Source organism: Penicillium chrysogenum (genome assembly GCF_028827035.1).
Source record: "Penicillium chrysogenum strain IBT 35668 chromosome Unknown utg000005l_segment0_segment0, whole genome shotgun sequence".
Taxonomy (NCBI): Eukaryota; Fungi; Ascomycota; class Eurotiomycetes; order Eurotiales; family Aspergillaceae; genus Penicillium; species Penicillium chrysogenum.
The window spans coordinates 3,056,578-3,071,009 of record NW_026622753.1 but is presented as its reverse complement, the minus strand read 5'-3'; the positions used below and the strand labels follow the sequence as shown (position 1 = coordinate 3,071,009).

General features: G+C 52.9%; 5 protein-coding genes across 5 annotated transcripts; 3 read left to right on the top strand and 2 right to left on the bottom strand.

Moving 5' to 3' along the window:
* Window positions 1–187: 187 nt before the first annotated feature.
* nde1 (nuclear distribution protein NudE) lies at window positions 188–2,038 on the top strand (the record flags this gene model as incomplete). Its single annotated transcript, XM_056715305.1, has 4 exons — window positions 188–424; window positions 481–863; window positions 892–910; window positions 941–2,038. 4 exons carry the CDS (start codon window positions 188–190, stop codon window positions 2,036–2,038), a joined length of 1,737 nt encoding a protein of 578 aa, XP_056562927.1.
* A 1,673-nt stretch (window positions 2,039–3,711) lies between these two features.
* Window positions 3,712–10,690, top strand: N7489_009554 (acetyl-CoA carboxylase ACC1; the record flags this gene model as incomplete). Its single annotated transcript, XM_056715304.1, has 4 exons — window positions 3,712–3,858; window positions 3,947–4,200; window positions 4,283–8,545; window positions 8,569–10,690. 4 exons carry the CDS (start codon window positions 3,712–3,714, stop codon window positions 10,688–10,690), a joined length of 6,786 nt encoding a protein of 2,261 aa, XP_056562926.1.
* A 277-nt stretch (window positions 10,691–10,967) lies between these two features.
* On the bottom strand, window positions 10,968–11,177 carry N7489_009553 (uncharacterized protein; the record flags this gene model as incomplete). The annotated part of the gene is made up of 1 exon (XM_056715303.1): window positions 10,968–11,177. One exon carries the CDS (start codon window positions 11,175–11,177, stop codon window positions 10,968–10,970), a length of 210 nt encoding a protein of 69 aa, XP_056562925.1.
* A 392-nt stretch (window positions 11,178–11,569) lies between these two features.
* N7489_009552 (uncharacterized protein) lies at window positions 11,570–11,993 on the bottom strand (the record flags this gene model as incomplete). The annotated part of the gene is made up of 2 exons (XM_056715302.1): window positions 11,570–11,851; window positions 11,919–11,993. 2 exons carry the CDS (start codon window positions 11,991–11,993, stop codon window positions 11,570–11,572), a joined length of 357 nt encoding a protein of 118 aa, XP_056562924.1.
* Window positions 11,994–12,750: 757 nt separating this feature from the next.
* Window positions 12,751–14,335, top strand: mfs56 (uncharacterized protein; the record flags this gene model as incomplete). Its single annotated transcript, XM_056715301.1, has 3 exons — window positions 12,751–13,024; window positions 13,073–13,990; window positions 14,049–14,335. 3 exons carry the CDS (start codon window positions 12,751–12,753, stop codon window positions 14,333–14,335), a joined length of 1,479 nt encoding a protein of 492 aa, XP_056562923.1.
* Between the last annotated feature and the right edge of the window lie 97 nt (window positions 14,336–14,432).

Genomic DNA, 14,432 nt, shown 5'->3' with positions numbered 1-14,432 from the left:
TATCAAAACGCACGGTTGTTTACATCGGGCCACCACACAGCATATGAGTCTCTGAGAGGGGCTGGCGTGATCTGCAGGGCAAGACAGGCTGGTGTACAGTCTCTGGTGACTTTCGCCAATTTTGGACGACACTCGTCGTCCAGACATCTTCTTTGCGACCGGTCCTGTGGGTGCCCAACGCGAGAAGATGCCGGCCGTCGATGAGTCAACTTCCGAACGGAAGCATACGAGCAGCTCTTACAGAGATGAACTGGCTCATTACAAAGCCCAGTATGAGCTGCTTGAGGCGGAGCTTGCGGACTTCCAGTCCTCCAGCCGGGAGCTGGAGACTGAGATGGAGAAGGACATTGAAGCTTCGGAGAAGCGGGAGAGGCAGCTGAAGGAAAAACTCGATACGATGCGATATGAAGTCGACGAGTGGAAGGTAAGGGATCATGCCCATTGCTCACTACTGTGCGGGCGCTAACATTGTGCTGGTAGAGCAAATACAAGCAGTCGAAAACCGAAGGCAACTCTGTGCAGAACAACCTGCAGAAAGAAATTACCACACTGCGGGAAGCGAACCGCACTTTGCAGCTCAAGCTTCGAGATATTGAAGTTGCCAACGATGACTACGAGCGCCAAGCCCGGAACACCACCTCGTCCCTGGAGGACATGGAGTCCAAATACAACATTGGCATCGAGCGCCAGGTCTTGCTAGAGGAGGAGATAAGAAGTGGGGAGCAGGAACGGGAGCAGCTGCGCATTGACAACCAGCGCCTCCGGGATGAGCTGTCGGATCTGAAGATTGAGACCGAGATCATCCAGGAGAAGCTTCGAAATACCGAAGGGCATGGGATGCGCCGGCGCAAGCCGACTCCTTTGTACCATCGCAGCCCCGCGACTCCACAGAGTCTGGAGATCTTTGACCGTTCGCCTGGCACCGCTACATCTTCACCAGTATTTGCCACGCCCCCCCGCTAAATCATCCCTTGCGTCGTCTACCGCTACTCCACCTTCACCCCCGATCTCGGAGTCGTCTGTGAACATGCGCAAGTCGATCAACGCTCACTCAAACTCTACGCCTACATTCCCTCGACAGAGAGCCGCTGGCGCGGATCCGGTGAACTCTAGAACCCTTCACGCACGGACTCAACCGCGCACCACTCATTCACGAACCCCATCTCTCGCTTACAGCAATGGCGCATATAGCACCGGCAATGGCAACAGCAGCGGAAATGGTCGGTCAACTCCCTCTATGTCGATCTCGTCTCGCAACAGTTTGACGAGAATGAACACCTCGCGGCCACCAGGGCTTCCCAAGTCTGGCTCACTGTTCCAGATCCGTGGCCTGATTGGTAAGATGCAGAAGCTCGAAGAGCGCGTTCAATCAGCCAAATCACGACTTCCCGCCCCATCTGACACCTCTTCTCGCGGATCCCCTCGCTCAGGGTCTGTGATCAGCGACACCCCCATTGTGCCCTCGTCGATCACTGTTCGCAGGGATTCTCGCAAGCGGCTGAGTAATAGTAGCCTTGGTTCCTCGGCACGGGATAGTGAAAGTACTCCATCTTATCCCCCACAGGGTCGCCAGTCATTTGGCCGGACAGGCGAGAGCCGCCCGAGCAGCCGAACTAGTTACTCTAGCCGCAGCTCCTTCAGCCAGAGTGTGCACTCGGGTGTCCCCGCAAATGCGCGGCCGGAAAGCCGTTCGAGTCGTCCGGGGGCCAAAACGCCACTGGGTCACTACTCGACGAACCCTATGACAGAGGGACGGCGACCTCGCTCATCTCTCAGCAATCATGCCGGCCAACTCCCTAACATTGCTGGCATGTCACTCATCGACGAGGACCAAGACATTACAACGCCAACAACCTCCCAAATCTCCCAGGAAATCCAACGCCCATCTGTGACTACTACTCCCACGCCCATAGTGAAGAAGCGAACCATCAGTGGCATCCCGGCTCCCCGGAGCTTCAAGACCAGCATCGGACCTGGTACCATGCCGCCGCCGCCAAACAGGAAGACCCAAGTCAGCGACCTGGGAGAGACCTTTTAATTCGTCCTTTTCGCCTTTAGTATTTATGGAATTTGGATTGGGGTTTAGTGAACGGGTGGTGGTGTGCTAAGGTTATTTTTCAACGTTTGTTTTTACATACTTCCAAGGTTGACTTTGATCGACTGCATTCTACAAGAGGAGTGAGGGGGTTTCCCTGCAGACCGCTCTGGTCACATCCCTTCCTGTATAGTTTTGCATCTCGACATGTCTTGGACCAGCTAGGCCTGGTTCATTGTGCGATTGTCCCCAGTGGATTCTGGGGACGTCCTAAGCTGTGTCTCAGCGATTGTCTTTTCATTCAAGATCCAATAATACCCATGATGTTATGCTCCCAATCATAGCGTTGTATGATATACTACCTAGGTACAATATAGGTTGACAAGTCTACATATGTATTTCCAAGGTTTTGATGTAGAGTTGAGTTGTGATCTATGGTTTAGGGAATAATAGGTTGAGTTGGGATACAACATTACATGGTCATGGATATGATTGGTCTATGGGCATTTTTTCTGTACGCAATCTATGCCAACCTTGGAAAGCTGATCGTGTTGAATTATGCAGGTTGGCCGAATTAGGATAGCGTGTGCGCCATTCTCAAATGGGAAGTGGCGTGGAGTATATTTTACTCCGTATAGAATTCTAGAATTGCATCATTGATATTCCAAGGTTGGCTTTTAAAGGTTGAAGATTGATGGGTGTACAGTAAGTTGATTAACAATAGCATTGCAATTGAATTTTGAAAGAGGGAAAAAAAAAAAAAAGGCCAATACAAAAAGAAACTCGCTTTCCGAAGCCATATTGCTGGCCGAATCGGGCGTCGAAATGTGCCGGGACCCGTGGGGAAGTATTTTACGGGCAATATGTGTGAGGCTACGGAGTACATCCTCCTTAGAGAGTACGGAGTCCGGAGTTTATCCACCTAGATGAGATATCCCCCTCTCCATATTTGGTAATAACTGTAATAGCAATGGATTTCTTCAATGTTCGATTCTTTACTCCGTATTTCTAAAATAGAAAAGAAAAATAAAAAATAAAAAAAATGGTGAGCAACAGATTGTAGTGGAACCTGGCCCAACAAAGCCAGGGAGTTGGGGGAGCCCGTTCCTGGGAAAAAGTACCTCTCCATACTGTTAACTATGGTCAGGTACATGTGTCCTCGACCATTTAGGGGAATCCATCACGGCCAGTTGGGATCATCTCCACTTCGGTGGGACCTCCAGAAAATCATCTTCTCAGCAATTTTTCCCCTGGACCTTTTTTATTATTGAACTTGAAGTTCTGAATCTCTTCAATTTCTAGATTCAATTTTACATAGAATTTCTGTTCGGGTTTTGGTGGTTCCCGGTGAGTCTTACCTCGTACCTGTTTCTTTTTTTCTTATCCGTTTGCGAACCTGCCCTGCAGACCAATTCCGCATTTGACATCTTCAAGCCAAGTTCTCCAATTGCACATGCTGACCTGGCCTTTCTTCCCCTCCAGGGTTCTTTTCTGACGCTTACCCTTTTCTCCCTCTCATTTCTCTCTCTACCTTAACCTTTTTCTGCCCATATCCACGACTCGGGCTCTTTCCGCCACCAGCATTGTACATTACTTTTTAATCAGCGCTGTTGCATACCGCGCGAGAGCAGAACCTCAATTCCTATAAGGGAGTCTGACCTGCGATAATCAACATCATGGGTAGCACAATGGGCAACAGCTCGGCTGTCACCAAACATGACATCCCCTCACATTTCATCGGTGGCAATGCCCTCGAATCAGCACCTCCTAGCGCTGTGAAGGACTTCGTGGCCGCCCACGATGGTCACTCCGTCATCACATCGGTAAGTGGAGATAAAGAACAGCCGTGATTGCGGGCGAAAAAAAAAAAAAAAAAAGGCAAAATCGGACGTGGAACTGACTTGTTCCTAGGTGCTTATTGCCAACAACGGTATCGCCGCTGTCAAAGAGATTCGCTCGGTGCGGAAATGGGCTTACGAGACCTTCGGCAACGAGCGGGCTATCCAATTCACTGTGATGGCCACGCCCGAAGATTTGACCGCCAACGCCGACTATATTCGCATGGCCGACCAATACGTCGAGGTTCCCGGTGGAACCAATAATAATAATTATGCCAACGTCGAGTTGATTGTCGATGTTGCGGAGCGGATGGATGTGCACGCCGTGTGGGCAGGATGGTAAGTGGTTTGGAGATACGGCGGAGGGAAAAAGAAAGAGAGGGACGAAATGCTGATGCTTATTTTGTAGGGGCCACGCCTCCGAAAACCCTCGGTTACCCGAATCTCTTGCTGCGTCGCCGAAAAAGATCATCTTCATTGGACCTCCAGCTTCGGCCATGCGCTCGCTTGGTGACAAGATTTCCTCTACTATTGTTGCACAGCACGCCGGTGTGCCTTGTATTCCCTGGTCCGGAACCGGTGTTGACGCCGTGAAGCTCGATGAGAACGGTATCGTGACAGTCGAGGACGAGGTCTATAACCAGGGTTGCACCTTCTCGCCGGAAGAGGGTTTGGCGAAGGCTAAGGAGATCGGTTTCCCTGTTATGGTCAAGGCCTCTGAAGGTGGCGGTGGTAAGGGTATCCGAAAAGTCGAGAACGAGGAAGATTTCCCGGCCTTGTACAATGCCGCCGCCAACGAAATTCCGGGATCGCCTATCTTCATCATGAAGCTGGCTGGCAACGCTCGCCATCTCGAGGTGCAGTTGCTGGCTGATCAGTACGGCAACAACATTTCCCTTTTCGGTCGTGATTGTTCAGTTCAGCGTCGTCACCAGAAGATTATCGAGGAGGCCCCTGTGACTATTGCGAAACAGCCCACCTTCCAGGCAATGGAGCGCGCTGCTGTGAGCCTTGGAAAGTTGGTCGGATACGTTTCGGCTGGTACCGTCGAGTACCTCTACTCGCACTCCGATGACAAGTTCTACTTCCTCGAGTTGAACCCTCGTTTGCAGGTCGAGCATCCCACCACTGAGATGGTGTCGGGAGTCAACTTGCCCGCCGCCCAGCTCCAGATTGCTATGGGTATCCCTCTGCACCGCATTCGCGACATTCGCCTCCTCTACGGTGTCGACCCCAACACCTCCGCCGACATTGACTTCGACTTCTCCAAGGAGGAGAGCTTCCAGACCCAACGTCGTCCTCAGCCCAAGGGTCACACCACTGCCTGCCGTATCACCTCCGAAGATCCTGGCGAGGGATTCAAGCCTTCCAGCGGTACCATGCACGAGCTGAACTTCCGCAGTTCGTCAAACGTTTGGGGTTACTTCTCTGTCGGTACTGCTGGTGGTATCCACAGCTTCTCCGACAGTCAATTCGGTCACATTTTCGCCTACGGCGAGAACCGATCCGCTTCGCGCAAGCACATGGTCGTTGCTTTGAAGGAATTGAGCATTCGTGGTGATTTCCGAACCACTGTCGAATACCTGATCAAGCTCCTCGAAACCCCCGCTTTCGAGGACAACACCATCACCACTGGATGGCTCGACCAGCTTATCTCTAACAAGCTGACTGCCGAGCGCCCTGATCAGATCGTCGCCATCATTTGTGGTGCCGTCACCAAGGCTCACCTCGCTAGCGAGGCTGGTATCGAGGAGTACCGCAATGGTCTAGGAAAGGGTCAGGTCCCGTCTAAGGAGATCCTGAAGACTGTTTTCCCTGTTGACTTCATCTACGAAGGCGAGCGTTACAAGTTCACCGCCACTCGTGCCAGCTTGGACAGCTACCACCTCTTCATCAACGGCTCCAAGTGCTCAGTCGGTGTTCGCGCCCTGGCTGATGGTGGCTTGCTGGTTCTCCTCAGTGGCCGCAGTCACAACGTCTACTGGAAGGAGGAGGCTGCTGCCACCCGTCTCAGCGTTGACGGCAAGACCTGCCTCTTGGAGCAGGAAAACGATCCTACGCAGCTCCGTTCTCCTTCCCCCGGTAAGCTTGTCAAGTTCACCGTCGAGAATGGAGAGCACATCCGATCTGGACAGTCTTACGCCGAGGTTGAGGTTATGAAGATGTACATGCCCCTCATCGCAAAGGAGGATGGTATCGTGCAGCTCATTAAGCAGCCCGGTGCCACTCTGGAGGCTGGTGATATCCTCGGTATCCTCGCTCTGGATGACCCCTCCCGCGTCAAGCACGCTCAGCCCTTCACTGGTCAGCTGCCCGAGCTTGGCTCGCCTACCGTCCTTGGTAACAAGCCCTCCCAGCGCTTCTTCCTGCTCCACAGCATTCTGGAGAACATTCTTCGTGGTTTCGACAACCAGGTTATCATGGGTACCACTTTGAAGGATCTTGTTGAGGTGCTGCGCAACCCTGACCTTCCCTACGGAGAGTGGAATGCGCAGTCTTCTGCGCTGCACTCTCGCATTCCTCAGAAGCTGGATGCGCAGCTCCAGAACGTGGTTGACCGTGCCAAGGCCCGCAAGGCCGAGTTCCCTGCCAAGCAGCTCCAGAAGGCCATCGTTCGCTTCATCGAGGAGCACATCGGCCCTGCCGATGCTGAGCTGCTCAAGACCACCCTCTTGCCCCTGGTTCAGGTCATCAACAAGTACATGGATGGTTTGAAGTCCAACGAGTATAACGTTTTCATTGGCTTGCTGGAGCAGTACTACGATGTTGAGAAGCTGTTTTCCACCCATAACCTCCGCGACGAGGATGTCATTCTCAAGCTCCGTGAGGAGAACAAGGACGACATTACCGGCATTGTCCACACTGTTCTCTCCCACAGCCGCATCGGTTCGAAGAACAACCTGGTCCTGGCTATTTTGGACATGTACCGCCCCAACCAGCCCCACCTGGAGAATGTCGGCACATACTTCAAGCCTATCCTCAAGAAGTTGACCGAGCTCGAGTCTCGTTCTTCCGCCAAGGTCACTCTCAAGGCCCGCGAGGTTCTTATTCAGTGCGCTATGCCATCTCTGGACGAGCGCCTGTCGCAGATGGAGCACATTCTGCGGTCTTCCGTTGTTGAGTCTCGCTACGGCGAGACCGGATGGGAGCACCGTGAGCCTTCCTTGGATGTCTTGAAGGAGGTTGTTGACTCGAAGTACACTGTTTTCGATGTTCTTCCTCGCTTCTTCGTCCACGCTGACCCCTGGGTCACCCTCGCCTCCCTGGAAGTTTACGTTCGCCGTGCCTACCGTGCATACACTCTTAAGAGCATCGACTACAACGCCTCCACTGAGCAGCCTTTCCTGTCTTGGGACTTCACCCTTGGCAAGCTTGGCCAGCGCGAGTTTGGTGTTCTTAACTCTACCCAGCCCTCCGCCCCGGGCACTCCCATTGCGGAGGTCAACCCCTTCAAGCGGATCAACTCCATCGGCGACATGTCCCTCTTTGTGAGTGACGCTGCCAGTGACCCCGTTCGCAAAGGTGTTATAATCCCCGTGCAATACCTGGAGGATGCTGAGGAGATCCTCTGCAAGGCTCTCGAGGTCTTCCCTGTCGGCGGCTCGAACGCCAAGCGCCCCAGTGAGCAGGGCCTCATTGCTACCCTCGAAGGCAAGCGTCGTCCCGCCCCTAAGCCCGTGAGTGACAGCGAGCTCACCGGAGTCTGCAACATTGCCATTCGCGATATCGAAGACATGGAAGATGCAGATCTTGTTGCGCAGATGAAGCAGCTGCTCGCCGACAACAAGGATGAGCTCCTCGCCCGCCGTATTCGCCGTGTTACCTTCATCTGCGGCAAGCAAGGTGTCTACCCCGGCTACTTCACCTTCCGTGGTCCCAACTACGAGGAGGATCTGAGTATCCGCCACAGCGAGCCAGCTCTTGCCTTCCAGCTGGAACTCGGCCGTCTGTCCAAGTTCAACATCAAGCCCGTCTTCACCGAGAACCGTAACATCCACGTCTACGAGGCTATTGGCAAGGGCCCTGAGAATGATAAGGCTATTGACAAGCGCTACTTCGTCCGTGCTGTGGTCCGTCCCGGCCGTCTACGTGACGATATCCCCACCGCTGAGTACTTGATCTCGGAGGCCGACCGCCTCATGAATGACATCCTGGATGCCCTGGAGATCATTGGCAACAACAACTCCGACCTGAACCACATCTTCATCAACTTCTCTCCCGTCTTCAACCTCCAGCCCGTCGATGTCGAGCAAGCCCTGGCCGGTTTCCTCGATCGCTTCGGCCGCCGTCTGTGGCGCCTCCGTGTCACCGGCGCAGAGATCCGCATCCTTTGCACCGACCCGGCTACCGGAATGCCTTACCCCCTGCGTGTGATTATCAGCAACACCTACGGTTTCATCATCAACGTCGAGCTGTACATTGAGCGCAAGTCCGAGAAGGGCGAGTGGATCTTCCAGAGCATTGGTGGTACCGCCAAGCTGGGCTCTATGCATTTGCGCCCTGTCTCCACCCCCTACCCTACCAAGGAGTGGCTGCAGCCCAAGCGCTACAAGGCTCACTTGATGGGAACTCAGTACGTGTACGATTTCCCCGAGCTTTTCCGCCAGGCATTCCAGAACAGCTGGACCAAGATTGCCGAGAAGATTCCTTCCTTGTACGAGAAGCGCCCCCAGTTGGAGAGTGCATTGACTACAGCGAGCTGGTCTTGGATGACACCGACAATCTTGTTGAAGTGTCTCGCGAGCCCGGTACCAACACTCACGGTATGGTTGGTTGGATCATCACTGCCCGTACTCCCGAGTACCCCCGCGGCAGACGTTTCATCATTGTCGCCAACGACATCACCTTCCAGATTGGTTCCTTCGGTCCTCAGGAAGACAGGTTCTTCCACAAGTGCACTGAGCTTGCCCGCAAGCTGGGTATTCCCCGTATCTACCTGTCTGCTAACTCCGGTGCCCGCATCGGTGTTGCGGATGAGCTGATTCCCTTCTTCTCGGTTGCCTGGAACAACCCGGAGAAGCCCGAGGCCGGCTTCAAGTACCTTTACCTCACTCCCGAGGTCAAGAAGCGCTTCGATGCCAGCAAGAAGAAGGAGGTCATCACCGAGCTCATCAATGACGACGGTGAGGAGCGCCACAAGATCACCACCGTCATCGGTGCCAAGGACGGTCTTGGTGTTGAGTGTCTGAAGGGTTCCGGTCTCATTGCCGGTGCCACCTCCAAGGCTTACGAGGACATCTTCACCATCACTCTCGTTACATGCCGCTCTGTCGGTATCGGTGCTTACCTTGTGCGTCTCGGTCAGCGTGCCATCCAGGTTGAGGGCCAGCCCATCATCCTCACTGGTGCCCCTGCCATCAACAAGCTGCTTGGTCGCGAGGTTTACACCTCCAACCTTCAGCTTGGTGGCACCCAGATCATGTACAAGAACGGTGTTTCTCACATGACTGCCAACGACGACTTCGCGGGTGTTGAGAAGATTGTCGAGTGGATGTCTTTCGTCCCTGACAAGAAGAATGCTCCTATCCCCATTCGCCCCTGGTCGGACACCTGGGACCGTGACGTTGCCTACTTCCCACCTCCCAAGCAGACTTATGATGTCAGATGGCTCATCGGTGGTAAGGAGGACGTTGACGGCTTCCTTCCTGGTCTTTTCGACAAGGGTTCCTTCGAGGAGGCCCTTGGTGGCTGGGCTCGCACCGTCGTTGTCGGTCGTGCCCGTCTTGGTGGTATCCCCATGGGTGTGATCGCCGTCGAGACCCGCTCGGTGGAGAACGTCACTCCTGCCGATCCTGCCAACCCCGACTCTATGGAGATGATCGCCACCGAGGCTGGTGGTGTCTGGTACCCCAACTCGGCCTACAAGACCGCCCAGGCTCTGCGCGACTTCAACAACGGCGAGCAGCTGCCCGTCATGATCCTGGCTAACTGGAGAGGATTCTCCGGTGGCCAGCGTGACATGTACAACGAGGTCCTCAAGTACGGTTCGTACATCGTCGACGCTCTCGTCAAGTACGAGCAGCCCATCTTCGTGTACATTCCTCCCCACGGCGAGCTCCGCGGTGGATCTTGGGTCGTCGTTGACCCCACCATCAACCCCGACCAGATGGAGATGTACGCCGACGAAGACTCCCGCGGTGGTGTCCTCGAGCCCGAGGGTATGGTGAACATCAAGTACCGCCGCGAGAAGCAGCTGGACACTATGGCCCGTCTGGACGCGACCTACGGCGAGCTCCGCCGCTCCCTGGCCGACACCTCCCTTACCAACGAGCAGCTCAGCGAGGTCAAGGCGAAGATGGCCGCCCGCGAGGAGCAGCTCCTGCCCGTGTACATGCAGATTGCGCTGCAATTCGCCGACCTGCACGACCGCGCCGGCCGCATGCAAGCCAAGGACACCATCCGCAAGCCTCTGCAGTGGGTCAACTCCCGTCGCTTCTTCTACTGGCGTCTGCGTCGCCGTCTCAGCGAAGAGACCATTGTCAAGCGCATGGTGGCCGCCTCGGCACCCGCAGCCTCTGGCGTCAGTGCTACCGGCGAGTCCCTGCGCACTGCCCACCTCCGCACCCTGCACGCCTGGACTGGACTGCTGGATGAGGAGCTCGAGCACGATGACCACAAGGTCGCTACTTGGTACGAGGAGAACAAGAAGGTTGTGCAGAGCAAGGTTGAGTCGCTGCGCACTGATGGCGTTGCGTCTGAGGTTGCTCAGCTGCTTATTGGGAACAAGGAGGGTGGTCTGCGCGGTGTGCAGCAGGTGCTTTCCATGTTGCCTGTTGAGGAACGTGAGAATGTGCTGAAGTACCTTGGTTCTGCTTAGATCCGTTTGCATATATTATGCACAGAAGCATCTATTATGACTTGATGGCTTTCTTTTTTTCTCTTTTTTCTGTTATATTTTGTTACAGAGATTGCATGGTGTTTTTGTTTTTGTTTTATGGTTTTGGACCCTGTTATATACGACTACAGTGTTGATATTCATTTTTAATATCCAATACAATATTCAATAAGATCAAGTTCATGAAACTAGTAAGAAATGAAGTAAACAGTAAAGCTATACGATATGATTCCAGAGCTAGACATAAGAAACCCGACCCTCAACACATCCCGGCATAACCCCCGCGACTGTAGAATTTCTTCCAGCCACCTTTCTGACCCGTCCAATCTCGTCGCAGCTCGCGCTCACGTTCTCGAACTCTTCTGCTATGTGATCGGCCATGCGCCTTGCTCTTATGTTTAGGCTCTTCTGATTTTGAGGGGTCAGAGGGCTCTGGTTTGGCGAAAAGGCCTTTGAACCGGGCAAACATCTTAAGGCTGAGTATGGTCTGATACCTGCCGATGATGTCGTGTTAGTCGTTGCTTTGTAGGCCAGGAAAGTCGGCACAGGTAGAGCTGGTTACAGGTAGAAAGTGTGGAGATGAGGTGGAATATGTGTCTAAGGGGGTTTATCTTTACCTAGGAGGGATTCATGTGAAGCGCATGCGGAGTAGTTGAGGTGTTGACGTTGATGTTGAGGGGAGTCAGCTGTTTATGTCGGGCGTAGGTGGAGCTACTAACAAGACTAGCAAGACTACCTCTTGGCATGGACTGTGTTCATCTGTCCCATCTCTATAGTCCACTAAACTATGGACTAGGGCAAAAGTATACTAATATGCCTTTCGCTAGCATATAACTACACAATATACAGGACGAAGACCAGTTAACTATGACTATGCAACTTCTTCATCCGAACCTCCTTCCAAGCCTGAACGCCAACGATCCCCAATATCATCATGAAGAGAGAAATCAAGATAAACGTCTTCGCAACCATGGCACATGCCTTCTGGGAACTCGCGCGTCTTTCTCTGGCCTCCCGCTTTCCATCACATTCTGCACAATGGAGGTGTTGACCGGGCTCAATAGCGGAGGGAAAGGTACAAAGGGGTTGACCCTGTTCCAGGTCACGGTTTTCACTGATGTCTGTTTGTTCGACCATGGCATACTATTCATTTGGATTAGTATGCTGATGGGATCATCTAGGGTCTCTAGGGTCTTTGTAGATTACTTACGCCGTTCTGTGAGCTGGAAGGTTGGTGGAATAGGTCCTCGTAGGCCGGGGCTGGTTCTGCAGTTGAATTGCCCATTGTGAACGGTTTATGTGAGTATGTATGTTGTATACTTGTGATGGGGGAGATTGGAGAGGACTTGGATGTTGAGTGTCAATGTACTTCGTCTGACATGGCGGGGGCTAGGCAGCATCGTACATCGGACAATTCCAATTCGTCGGATTTGCCCGGTTTGTTATATTGAAGATAGGAGATACCAGATGCAAGGCCACTCTAGTACTTTATAGAATACGAACCTGCTTAATGTAGTTAGTAGTTATCAATGTACTACCTAGGTAATATTTCATCTATTTCTTTTGAGGCTTAGAATGGATGGAGCCATATTCGCCACGTCTCGATGGGATGTAGAAAATCCCCGAAAACTGCCAGAGAAACTACATTTGTTCTGAATAAAAATAGTTACTTATAAGTCACAATGTCATGCAATGCTAGAAATTGGATATCGCACAGGTTTCCCGATACGGATAGTAGTGCGGGGACTTTCCCTACAAGGCCAACAGTCCAGACTCGAATCAATGATTCTATCACCCATCGCAGTGATTACCTATATAAGTATTCATGAAGATATCGCAAAGGTCTCTCAAACCGGCTCCAAGGCTGAGTGCAGGGGCTGAGACCGCACGCTAAACCAAGTTGGATCCAATATCGGGCTTGATGCTTAGTGGCTTTTTCCCTTCACTTACTTCGTCGAAGAGGAAGAGTCGGGGTATAAAGATGATTCACTCTCCCAGGGCTTTGTGGCAACCACTTTTCGTTTCCATACTCCATCGCACTCATGATTGTGGTATACAAGAAAATCAAGAAGCGCAATGAGCGGAAACGCCTAAATTCTGCGTCAAATACAGACAATGCAATCGAATTAAACCCAGTTAATCCACGGCTTGACAGAAAGAAAAAGAAAACCGTATCCCCCGAACAAATTGCCGAGAAGAGACGAAGAAATATCTACCGCTGGAAGATCATCCTGGGCCTATTCAGTCCATACTGCCTACAAGCCCTAGATACAACAATCATAGCCTCAGCTCTACCATTCATCGCAGAGGACTTCAGTACGTCCCACACAATCCTCAATGATACTCCCCAACTAACCACCACAGACCAAATCAAACAACTAAATTGGATAATCTCCGTCTTCAACCTCACATCAGCCGCCTTCCTCTTCTTCTGGGCCCAGTTAACCGACCTTTTTGGCCGCCATATCATCCTCCAATCCGCAATCTTCATAATGATGATCGGCTCCGCAGTCTGTACCGGCGCCCCAACATCATCATTCAGCGTCCTCCTCCTCGGCCGCGCTCTACAAGGCATCGGCGCCGCAGGCGTCAACATCTCCATCCGCACCATCCTCGCCGACCGCGTCTCCCTCGCCGAGTACGCAGTCAACTGGACGGTCTTCGCCCTCGTCTCCGGCATCGGATTCAGCATCGGGCCCGTGATCGGCGGGTATCTGACGCAGGCGTCGTGGCGCTGGTGTTTCGCGATCAATCTACCCATCGCGGTTGTAGCTATGGTTATTGTCGTGTTTGTTCTGAGGACGGAGTTACAGGGTCCGCAGTCTATTCCTGAATTCGAGGAGAGAGGTACCTCGACTCGGTCTGGTCGGTTCCTTGCCAGAATATCGACTATCGACTACGGTGGTCAGGTACTCTTCCTTTGGGGATTTGGTCTGCTTATTCTCGCCTTGACATGGGCGGGTGGTACGTATTCGTGGAGCTCCGTCGCCGTCCTGGCGCCCATGGTTATCGGTGCTGTCCTGGCCGGTGCTTGGGTTGTCTATGAGCGCTGTATGGTGCCCGGCGCATTAATGGCACGGGTCCTCCCGCGTCAGAAGGCTATGGTGCCGTGGGAATTACTGAGACAGCGCGATATCGGCTTGCTGTTTCTGATTAATTTCTCGATCGGGATAGCCATGTTTGCTGTTATGTATTTCATGGATATATACTTTACGCTGGTGGAAGGGAGGAGTTCTAGCGACGCCGGTATCGCTCTGCTATTTTTCCTTCCTGGTCTCGCTGGTATGTATACCTCTAGATATATTTACCTATATGGAACGGATCTGACTAACTCAACCAGCTGGACTTTACATGGCGATGTTCTCATCGAACGTCTGGCCCCGGCAAACCTTCCCAGCCCTCTTTCTGGGCAGTATAACGTCTGCTGTAGGGATGACAGTGCTTGCGTGGGGAGTGCAAGCAGGCAGAACAAATATCATCTACGCCATGATGGCGCTAGTTGGACACGGCGTGGGGATGAGAATGAACCCGGCTTCTATGCATGGATTGGCGTATTTCCCTGCGATGACGGCGCAGATTACGTGTCTTGCTTCGTTTGCGGTTCCGTTTGGGGGCTGTTGGGATTGACTATCATGTCGACGGTGTTTACGAATAAGAGTGGGGTTGGGCAGGCGGATGCTAAAGATGGTGTGATGTGGGCTTTTATTGCTATGATGCCGGTTAT